General features: G+C 41.2%; 1 protein-coding gene across 2 annotated transcripts; it reads right to left on the bottom strand.

Annotated features, from left to right (window-relative positions):
• Positions 1–4: 4 nt before the first annotated feature.
• Positions 5–10,953, bottom strand: TCTN2 (tectonic family member 2). 2 transcript variants are annotated; one of them, XR_013957905.1, is made up of 19 exons: positions 10,855–10,953; positions 10,106–10,219; positions 9,751–9,824; positions 8,838–9,033; positions 8,511–8,611; positions 8,064–8,260; positions 7,717–7,840; positions 7,228–7,363; positions 6,494–6,559; positions 5,530–5,658; positions 5,149–5,226; positions 4,748–4,828; positions 4,271–4,382; positions 3,501–3,604; positions 2,947–3,103; positions 2,174–2,296; positions 1,529–1,620; positions 371–1,012; positions 5–98 (listed from the first exon to the last, which is right to left on the bottom strand). XR_013957905.1 is itself a non-coding variant. In XM_080628287.1 (18 exons), exons 1-18 carry the CDS (start codon positions 10,925–10,927, stop codon positions 897–899), a joined length of 2,073 nt encoding a protein of 690 aa, XP_080484413.1. In that variant the 5' UTR covers positions 10,928–10,953; the 3' UTR covers positions 37–896. The 2 variants fall into 2 exon arrangements, 1 of the variants encoding a protein (XP_080484413.1); XM_080628287.1 differs by having other exon boundaries at positions 37–1,012.
• Positions 10,954–11,099: the final 146 nt, after the last annotated feature.

Genomic DNA, 11,099 nt, shown 5'->3' with positions numbered 1-11,099 from the left:
CGCCGCCGGCAGCGCGGACAGCTGCTTCCGGGGGCGGGGCCGCCGCTGCGGCCAACCGGCGGCGGGGCTGAGGCGGCCGGAGCCCGGGGGGTGACCTCCTGCGGTAGAGGGGATAGGAGGGTAACAGTGAAACTAGGCTTGAGGGAGAAGTTCTCCCCTGTGAGGGTGCTGAGGCGCTGGCACAGGGTGCCCAGAGGAGCTGTGGCTGCCCCATCCCTGGCAGTGTTCAAGGCCAGGTTGGACACAGGGGCTTGGAGCAAGCTGCTCCAGTGGAAGGTGTCCCTGCCCGTGGAAAGGGAATGGAACTGGGTGAGCTTTGAGGTCCCCTCCAACCCAAACCAGTCTGGGATTCTGTGAAATGTTTTCTTACCCTGTATAGCCCAGATCACACAAGGATTGCCAATGCAAAGCATTAACTGGAATAGAGAGTTGCAGATCAATACATGAAAACGTCTAAGGCATTATTACTCTTCAGGAGTGCAAACAATCCGTCCACTGCTTCCCAAACCAGGTGGCATGAGGGATTTACTGCGGAAGGGACTGCCACCTTGACCCACTACAGCCAGAGAAGAGAACAAGCTTGAGCAGACAGAGATCCACACATGAAGAGGACCCCGGCCCCGCAGTGGGCTCTGTGCTGGCCTGGGCCCGCACAGCTCACTCTGCTGCAGTCACCACCGCTGTCCTCCAGACTTGGAGTTTAGAGCTTAAACATCATTCTGTTACTTTTTGTTTTAAATAACACATCCATCTTCTGTATCCCATACAAGAATTAATTTTATGTATCTTTACATGTTTATATAAAATGTCTACAAAATTCAAGAATATTTATCCATAATTTTTACCCAGAAGTACTTAGAATACTAGCAAAAGAGGTTCTCTTTACATCAACATTTTTAAACCAAGCAACTGTTCCACAATCGTGAAAACCAAGGGTTACTCATAATTGCTGCAAGTAAAACAAGAAATGCCAATGACAGGCCTTTAGCAAGACACTGGGAATATGGTTCTCCTGCAAAAACAAAAAGAAAGGAAAAAAAAAGTATAAACGTAAGAGTGCTACATTTTAAAGAACAACCCAAAGGAAACAGATTAAAGTATGTGTAGAACCTGAACACAATAGTGCAGCACAAAGCAAGGAAGTAAGATGCTTCACGCTCCTCAAACTTCATACGTTGTGTAACTTTAGTCCCTGAAGTCATGCAGATAATAAGCATGGCAGTTGTCTCAATCCATGTAGCTCCCAGTACAGAGTCCAGGTGCTTTGATGCCCTTTGAAAGGCTAGACATTAAACCTACAGTCTCCCACGAGACACAATCCCAGCACAGTTTTACACTTCCAGTAATTACCTTTTCCAGGAGTCTAACTAAGAAATGAATGCATTATCAAGGAAAAAATTAAACTGACTTCTCGGACCATGCTTTCTAAAAGGGAAATTTTAACTCCCTGCTACAAAGCATCCTTTCAGACTGAACTCCACAATGTGGCGGCCAGTTCACGGCATTCCATATGGGTTATTATTTTTACCTGTGTAAAACCGTGTCACTGGATAAAAAAGTTGGGGCCAGCACACATCATCTCGATTGCAGTCAAATTCTGTCCAATAATTAGACTGAGATCTAGAAAAAAAAAACACCACATGTAAAAGCACCTGTATTAACGACACCAACAAAAAACACAGGTGTATTAACTACAGCACTAAAGAACAGGACAAGAGGGGAAAACAAGAGAGAAAGTATCCAGGTTACAGAAAAAACAAAACTAAACCACAAACCTCTCCTTATTCTTTTGACTTTTCTCTAACAAAACCAGGAGCCTCCCTCTACTCCATTTCAGTCATTTTTAGGCATTTTGTGATGAACATTTGCAGACAATGGATAGTTTGGGAGCTGCACTCAGCGCCACCCTTTTTCCACTCAAGTAAATAGAAGAAGCAGAAGCTTTTCTGCTAAAACCAAATTGCAGCTTCCCAGAGTAATTTACAGGTCTTCATGTTCTTCATGCTCCTGGGGAAGATTGTCACTATCAGAACTGTTACCTAATAAATCATTGAACCAGCTCTTCTTGCTCTCTTTATTCCACCCAGCCAAAGTAAATAACCTTTTGATCAATGCTATTAACATCAAATCTTCTTAACACAATGGCAAGTATCAGTGTTGTTACAGAAATTACCTTGTCATTGGAATGGGTGGTTGAGCTGGCACCTTAATAAACTGAACAGCAGCAGTGATGGGAAGAAAGCTGGTGTTTTCACAGGTAAGCCCGCACTGGAATTGCCATATCACTGTTGAGTAACTGTAAGAATATGCATGACTATTACTTGAGGGCTGTAAATGGAAATGTAGAGCCTAAAAATAACCATGAAAGGGCAAAATACACAGTATTTAAGAGGAGGTTGATGATCTCTAGGTCTACATCACCATACAGGGGGAGAACTTGCCAAGTCTGAAAATGAAGTAAAATGGAACAGAATCTTGTTTATTGGATTGGGATTGACTGAGGAGAAAGTGAAGTGTTTGTAAAGTGAAAATTCCCTGTTTCAGGAAAGAATAAAGCATTTACCACAGCCTTCAAGAGCTCTGCATTGGGGTAAGCCAGAACACAGGACAATGCTCTCACTTCCACCATGTGACAAGAAATTAAAACGTTCCGATGGAATGCCTTGCATGTATCCACTACTGGCAGCTTCTGGATTTTATTTAATCCTCTGAAGTAGAAAGATTATCTACTTTTAAGCATTAATATTTTCTTCAATTTTCATTTCAGAGGGAGAAAGGCAAACCTGGTGTGATCAAAGGAATCTGGGCTGCACAAATAAAAGGTGTGTAAAAAATCAGAAATCACAAAATAACACTTTTGTTTCTAAAACTTAACCTGGATGCGTGAGGTAAGCAAGGCTCGGAATGAAACATTCATCTGTCAGATAGCCAGAGACATGACTCTACCTGATCTGCACAGCAAGAATCTCTTGCTGGGGAATCCCTTGCACTGCACCCACTTCAGCAAAGATTATGCGAATATTCAGGTTTGCAGGAACATCTGCACAAATGCCTTTGAAGCTTCCAGTGCTCACACTGGTATCAGAATTAAATGGGTCAAGACCTATGGAGGAGAATGGAGTTATTTAAATGGACGTATTATGGAAAACACATCTTCCATAATTATATTATTGTTATAGTCCAGTGAAATACTGGTAACTGTCAAACAGGAACACATACAGCAAATGTTTTCTCTCTATAAAATGCACATAAAGGAATACTTTATTATCAGAGAACTAAGTCATATGTGTACAGGTTCCTAGCAGAATACACATTAATGCAGTATTCACGTATATATTGAGTTACATGTATGCGTGTGTGCACATATATGGATGGATGAATGGATCCAGACACAAAACCCCAGTATCTTTACACATTTGAAGTTACATTTTGGTTTTGAGATGTTCTATTCATCATATGTACATATTTAGACTATCAACAACCCCACAAACCTCACTTACGTATAATTTCCACCCAGTCATTTGGATCACTGTGATTTGAATTGTCTCTTTTTCCAATGTGAGTAGCTTGTATTAATGAATTCAATTTCTCAGTTACATTTCCTCTGCAAAATGAGAATGTGAGATTAGACAAAACATATATCTATACTGTTGACCACTCTGGGTTCCAATATTATTGTATCATAAGGTCAGTTTCCTCTGAAAGATGTTATCATTCAACAAAAACAAACTTGAAATATTGAGTCATCTGTTAGGGGGAAGAAAGAGCAAAGCATTCTACCCCAACATAATCCTCATTTGAATACAGAGAGATCCAAGTGAAGCCATTATTATGTTCGGCCTGGAGAAGAGAAGGCTGTGTGGAGGCCTCATAGCAGCCTTCCAGTATCTGAAGGGGGCCTACAAGGATGCTAGGGAGAGACTCTTCACTAGGGGCTGTAGTGATAGGACAATGGGTAATGGGTTAAAACTTAAACAGGGGAAGTTTAGATTGGATATAAGGAAGAAATTCTTTACTGAGAGGGTGGTGAGGCACTGGAATGGGTTGCCCAGGGAGGCTGTGAATACTCAATCCCTAGCGATGTTCAAGGCCAGGTTGGACAAAGCCTTTGGTGACATGGTTTAGTGTGAGGTATTCCTACTCATGGCAGGCGGGTTGGAACTAGAGGATCTTAAGGTCCTTTCCAACCCTAACTATTCTATGATTCTATGATTATTATAATTGCCCTTTTAAAATGTGGGGAAAAAACAATTCAACCTACACAGCTCACCTTAAAAGGCTGCAATCTTCATCAATTCCAACTTCTAGAATGCACCCAGAAAGTGAATCAAGCCCAAATATAACTGGTGTATGAGATGCTGATGTACATAAACCTCTGCCAGCTATGAAATGAAGACATCTTACTGAGCTTTCCTTTGTCAACCGTTCAATTTCTAGCTTTCACTTTTGTGCAAATATATCAAACAGGAGAATGCAAAACACAAGTGGTATAATTCAAAGACAGATACAGGTTCATTCAACTTAAACATCCCAAGAAAGCATCAGAGGCTTATCACTAACTTTTGAACAAAGCCTAGGGAATAGTCTAGAAGGAATAGTCCAGAAAAGTAATATTTGGCAGAGATTCTTAACTGAAATAAGTGAAAAAACCCAAACAAACAAAAAACCACAACCAACCAAAGCCAAAAGAAAACACCCACATTTTAGCATTAACTACAGCTGAAGTTGCAACCTCACAAGCCAGTACCTGGCTGCCAAATGCTTAGGCTTCCAGAAGTATCAGAAGCATTCAGATTTGCAGCTCTCACTGGTTTTCCAACTTGATAACCTAAACATAGAAGGGTAAATCCTGAGCACTGTACAAGAATCTATAAGCATTAGCATTGTTTTAATAATAAATGTCATGACTCCTGAAGTGAATGAACAGCCATTTCCATCACAGTAGGAATACCTTCACTTTAAGTAATCAATATCTATACGACAAAAGCCTCAGAACCAATCCCAGTTATTACAACAGCAGTGCATTGAGACAGGAAGGTCAGGGCTAGCAACATAACGTATAAACCAGATATAGAACACAGTCACTGATAATAATCTGTACAGTATGAATTCTTTTTACTTGTAAGAGGCAAAATAAAGTATTAATACCTGGATTCCCAGAGAGTTCTGTTGTATTAGTGCTCTCTAAACTCAGAAATTGGACTGTGAATCTCTGGGTCAATATTTCTGGTAAAAAAAAAAATATGACTTTTACTTTTAAATACGTAAATAAGCAAAAAAGCATGCAGTAAATTGGCATAAAGTATGCAGTAAATTGGCATAAAGTATGCTCTACATAGGATGTAACTGTCCATCCTTCATTAGTAACACAAATGATATAAGTTAATGAAAACCAGCCCTTTAAATTTTCTTTCCAGAGTCCAGGGGAAATTCTTTTGAAGTATTATTAGTAAATAAGAGATTCTATCATAGAACTTCCACGCTGAAGCAAAAACCCCATCAAAAACTGTAAGAGAAATTTCATGATACCTCCATCACATAAGCTTCCAAGGAAGACTGTGACATTTACTTGCTCTATGTTCTTCTCTTTCCAAATGAATATATAATGCTCTGCAAATGTTACATTTTGACATAAAACCTCAGCAGGAGGAAGACTTTCTGTCAGAAGAGAAGAAAAGGCCATAATGAAAAGCATAGAAAGCTGTGATACTGGAACTGAAGAACACGTTAAAAAGCTGTGGGAAACCCTGGGAATTAAAACATTCCTCTTCTTGAGAACTTTTTTCACTGTTAAAGCCCCATCTCATTAGGACAGTGCAACAGTACAATCCCTTAGCTTCTCAATGCTTTAACATCAGGCATTCCAGGTCCTTGTGTAGCTAAACCTCTCCAGAAGAGCCCAGCACTGGACTTCACCAGCTGATGCAGCTCTCTGCTCTCCCCCTGCTTTCATCTCGTCCCTCCCAGGCAGCCATCATTGCCCAGAAAAATGAATTAGCTTGGATTCCATCAGTTTATTTTGTGCTGCATTATCCTCTCACTGAGTGGGAACCACTGTTCTACATCAAGTAACTGCTTCACTGGCTGACAAAGGCCCTTCAAAAGGCCTTTTTTGTAACGAGAGGTTACAAACCAGACACATGTCCACCTGCTTACACTGTCCATTCCACTTCTGTGTTCTTCTTTGGGATTTTCTTTTTTAAAGCATTCTTTGTATCTTTGGGGTTTTTTGTGTTTTTTTGTTTAGTCTTTTTTCTTCTCAAAAATTACTTTTAATATAAGCCAAAGGACTTGATTTCTTAACCAACTTTAAATGAAATTAGGGTAAATTAAGTTCTTGCTGCTTCGCAGTAAGCAAAACAGTTTACTTCTTGAGTATACAATAACACACAAGATACCTCCTAAGAATTGCAGCAGACATTCTAGGCATCAAAATAATCTATTTCTTATACAGTCCAGGTTAGGTAAGAAACATTAAATGGAAGAGACATACCGCTTTCAGTGATGAATTTGCCAGTGTCAGTGATGTTCCTATAGACAACGTTTTGTTGGATGAAGTCTGAGAATGAAAAACAAACACTGCAGTACTCCTGACTAATGAGACAGACACACTGTTTTCACATCCCAAGTGGAATCCTTGTTATGACAATGAGTAGAAAACTATCTAGAAAATTAATACTGGTAAAAGACCAAGGCAGCTCTGTATTTTGAGAGCACAGTTATCTCTGGGACTACAAAGGTAATAGACATGAACAAAATTAGTCAATGATGTAAAATACATTATTTTCATGCTGGTAATCATCTCAAACTGCAGAATGACACTTCATAAGTATATGCTTTTGTAATGTAGACAGTAATCATTTCTCACTAATTCTAAAATGATGATACTGCACCCTCTTGACAGGAAAAGGGCTCTGCAACAGTCTGAAAATAGAAAGCAGGGGGGATGCTGTTCTGTAACCTCAGGCCGTAACCAGTATGAGTCACCAGAAACACATAAATGGAAAACAAAAGCCAACCCCACTATTTCTTATATCCTAAATCTTGAGAAATAAAGGGACAGTTGATAGATGATCATCAGAAACAGACCATCCCCAAATGCTGAACTACAGCCACCAGGTAACAGAGATATTATACGTAGCTACTATGTCAAGCCCTTGGGTTTGTTCTGTTCTAGCAGCTCTGAGAAACATAAACCCCATTTTTGTTCAGGTTTATGCAGCATACCTCCAGTACCACTGTTTATCCTCACGTCATGGGGCAGTCCTTCCTCATAAGATGCTAGACTGGTAAGGCATCTGACATCAAAGTCCTGGAGGTATGCCACAGGGGCATTTACAACACACTGTCCAGCCATGGATTGCTGCAGGTGGTTCAACAGAAATAAGGACATTGGGCGTTGCTTTAGCCTCTTGCTTTTCATTTGAAGACTGTTAGTGAAATGATAAGTCATAAACTATTAATTGGGATGCCAAGCTTGCTTTTATCTCTTGAAATAATTAAGACATTATGATTTTGGGAGATGAACAGGGAGATCAGGAAGGCTAATGTTTACTTTAAATAATGGTTTTGTGCCTTTTTTGGTTTAAAGAAATATATTCCTCCACTTGAAACAGCAAGTTACGAATCTGATTACAAAGCCATAAGGAGTGTGATATACAGAGACTATTAAGCAAACTAAGAGAAATCAAGATATCATAAACACAAAGTGATTACCTGGGGAATGGTAAAATACTCATTTTCTTCTGTCACAATTGGATCTCCTTGACTGTAACCAGTGAAAAGTTTCCCAGGAGAAGTTTGCAAAGGGATCTTAAATGAAGGAACTTTGGGTGTAGAACTGCAAGCAAGTTAATAAATTAAACCTCTATCTCACACCAATAAACATACATTTGCTTTCATGTCCCATGTTTTCATACAGTACCAATGATATTTCTCCATTTGCGTTTAAAGTTCACACTCTAAAATTCTAATTTCAAAGTAACTTCCATTATAAAACCAGCTTCTGTTTTCAGGAACATGCTTAATGCATGTGTTCAGAAAATAAATTCCTTCAGACTTACATAGAGCCATGATAGAAGTAGCCAAGAAACGGTGTGTTGTTAAGAGAGGACTGTACACAAAGGAAGGGAAACCAATCAGGGACATACTCCATTGACTGAGAAGAGCACAGCTGATCAAAAGGTGGGTTTACATCCCCACCAAACACTCCAGTGAAACATGATTCATTGAATAACTGCTTCAAGTCTGGTGAACACTCCTGAAGGGAAGAGAAAGGTCACTGTAGCACGGTAACTGCATTACCATAGGCACTATAGCCATACTTGCAGGTGAATCAAACCAATTTTGTAGGAAAAGGTCATATTTACTGTTAGAAACACTGGAATAGCCAAACAAGCTCTCTAGCCCTATCTAGTCTGAATCCCATTTTGAACCTCTTTCTCCCCCCAGGCTATAGAAAGAACCCAGAAATGTTTTAAACACTTCAAAGTTTAATATGAAATAAGTACCAGGTCACAGCAACAACGAACATCACAAGCTCCAGCTGTCAAGTCACAAGGACAGGAGCCCAAGGGCTGAAACACCTGGTTTGGGATGATAGTGGCATTTTCTGTAAAACAATTAATAAAGAAGATAAAATCAGATTAGACGGACAGAAATCCAAACAGACCACGTGCATTGCAATTTATTCTGTGTACAAACTTTCTGTTGAATTCCATTGATGATTATTCACCATCTCTTACTGCTGCCCAAATCCAAAAGTATTCTTTTTTTCATATTTAGAGGAAAAGAACAACCAAAATGCCATTTCTTCTTTAGCACATCTAAACACTCACCTGACACGTTTCCTGTAAAGGAAGAGTTGGCATATATTTCAGCTTGAACCAGGAGACGCACCAACATCACCGAGTCACGGCAAGCTAAAACCTGGAGTGTTTCGACCACACAAAGAGGTGCAGTGCAGCAGTCAGTGGCATTTGGCAAACACAGCTGCAGATTTCTAGTCAAGCTGATAGTCAGTTTGGAAATGTTCTGCAAAAAATGCAAAATCAGGTTTGACAGCTTTGGTGGCTTGTATTCAATTACTCTTATTTCGACCACTCTTCAGCTTCTGAAAGAGAAGTTTCATTATCACTGTTTCGTCAGCACTACAATGCAATGATACGCTTCCTATATAAGATTGGATATTGACAGTGGAATGACAAAGGGTCTGCTACTGAGATATGCAAACAGAGAGAGGATATGAACTGTGCACAGACCTTTAAGGCACACACAGAGATTGTTACTGCAGAAATCACATTTTCTAAAGAACAGAACAAATACTCAAAAGAGAGTTTCAGCTTTTACAGCCTCCTTCAGCTGAAAACTAGATAACTGCAGAGCTTGATAAAATCCCTAAGGAATTATGTACAACATAACACTGAAGACAAGCCTAATGACTACATGTTCCAGAGCTCATGCTGTTTAAAAGGACTACTTTTTATTTCTATTATCTCTTTCCAGCGCATCTGAAACGGTCTCAAATGCTACAGACAACCAGGAAGTGCAGGCAATTCCAGAGAGAAGGAAGACAAGAAGAAACCAGCACCAAAGCTGCACCTCAGCAAACCATAGGAAGGGCACACACACAGAAGCAAGACATTCAAACTGAGTTGTTCGCACGTTAACATTTTGCTAGTGTTTCATTAGCCCTCACTATATGATAGTCCAGTCCTTCCCATTTTAGGCAAGAATCAGTATTTTACATACCATACCACGTGTTACGTTCAAATTCCAATCGCCAGTGCTTTCACTTCCATTGCAACTTGCAAGTTGCAATATTCCTATATCAAAATCAAAAGTATTCCACTGTCACTTTGACCAGACTGGGCAATCAGTAGCACATTTAAACTCCTCTTGTGCCTTCAAGTAGGCAGATTCTCAGGCACAGCTGACAAGGAGTCAACAGAAGACTGAGGGCTTAATCAGCAAAGTCCTTTGGAGTTCCTATTTCAGTAACTATCAAAGCACTCAAAGAAGTGCATTTCTCCAGTAATTTTAGTATCGAGATATAAATAAGTCAAACATTTATTTACACACTGCTGGGGTGGGGGGGTGTTCTTACCTGTTTCTTCATCTCTAGGGCTTAAATATAGAGAAAAATTAACAGCTGAAGAATTTCCAAGAAATAACAAATTGACTCCAGGCCCTGACATATGGATAAATGAAGGCCGAAAGACTAAAAAAAGAGAGAAACAAATAAATCTCTACACACGTTAAGTGAAAAAGGTAACATCTGCAAAACGTATTTAGATCTTACCCTCTATATTGCAAATTGTCACAAATAGAACAAAACTATCTTGTGATGCCCAATGCAGGACTGTATCTGCATTCACGCAAAGTGCCAGAGCACTGGGCTCTCTGTAGCTTTCTATACCACAAGTCTGCATCTGCTAAGATAAATACTCAGCAGAGTACCTTTACGGCAGGAGACTGCTGCACTTTCTGGCCCGTACAGATGCACACGGGACAGACAACACTGTATTGAGCTTTTATCACTGACTTCAGTTTACACTTTCAATCCTTGCAGCTATGAATGGTATCGGGGCTGTACCTCTACTACGGGTGATACACTTACTGCAGACTAACGGCCTCCGCATGTGGGCAGTTTCGAGTTTAGGGCTCCAAGTTGAGTTCCATTATAATTTCCTTTACAGGCCATACCAAGGTTGAAAGGCCCAACACAAGCGGCTCCCTCGTCCCCCCTCAGACCCCTTCCCCACACCCTGCCCGCCCTTTTATCCCCCTTCCCTCAGCAGCTCCCCCGGCCCATAGAGGCCGCCGCTCCTCGCGGCCTTGACACGCTGCACCCACCGGGGTCCCCAGAGCGCTGCCCGGCGCAGGGAGCCGCCAGCAGCAGCAGCGCCGCGAAGAAAGCAGCCTCCATGGCGCCTAAGGAGGCCCGCGGCGCGCCGCCGGCTGCCGCCCGGCCGCCATCTTGCGGCGCCCGCACTGCTCCATGGCAACGGGAAGAGGCGGGAAGCGCGGCCGCCTCACGGGAAGGCGGGACGGGGCCACCGGCGGACCCCATTGGGCGGGCGGTAATCACCGGGCGGGCT

The sequence above is a fragment of the Psittacula echo genome (assembly GCF_963264785.1).
Source record: "Psittacula echo genome assembly, chromosome: 13".
Taxonomy (NCBI): Eukaryota; Metazoa; Chordata; class Aves; order Psittaciformes; family Psittacidae; genus Psittacula; species Psittacula echo.
Note: the sequence above shows the minus strand (reverse complement) of the source record. Positions and strands in the feature narration are given on the sequence as shown.

Bases quoted from the DNA above. Each gene is read 5' to 3' on its own strand.
- TCTN2 (XM_080628287.1), bottom strand. From the start codon at position 10,927: ATGGAGGCTGCTTTCTTCGCGGCGCTGCTGCTGCTGGCGGCTCCCTGC. The intron at 9,034-9,750 runs GTATGTAAAATA...CATTTTTTGCAG, and splicing joins TGAACGTAACACGTGGTATG to AACATTTCCAAACTGACTAT. The intron at 8,261-8,510 runs GTACTTATTTCA...TCTTCCCTTCAG, and splicing joins TTCGTTGTTGCTGTGACCTG to GAGTGTTCACCAGACTTGAA.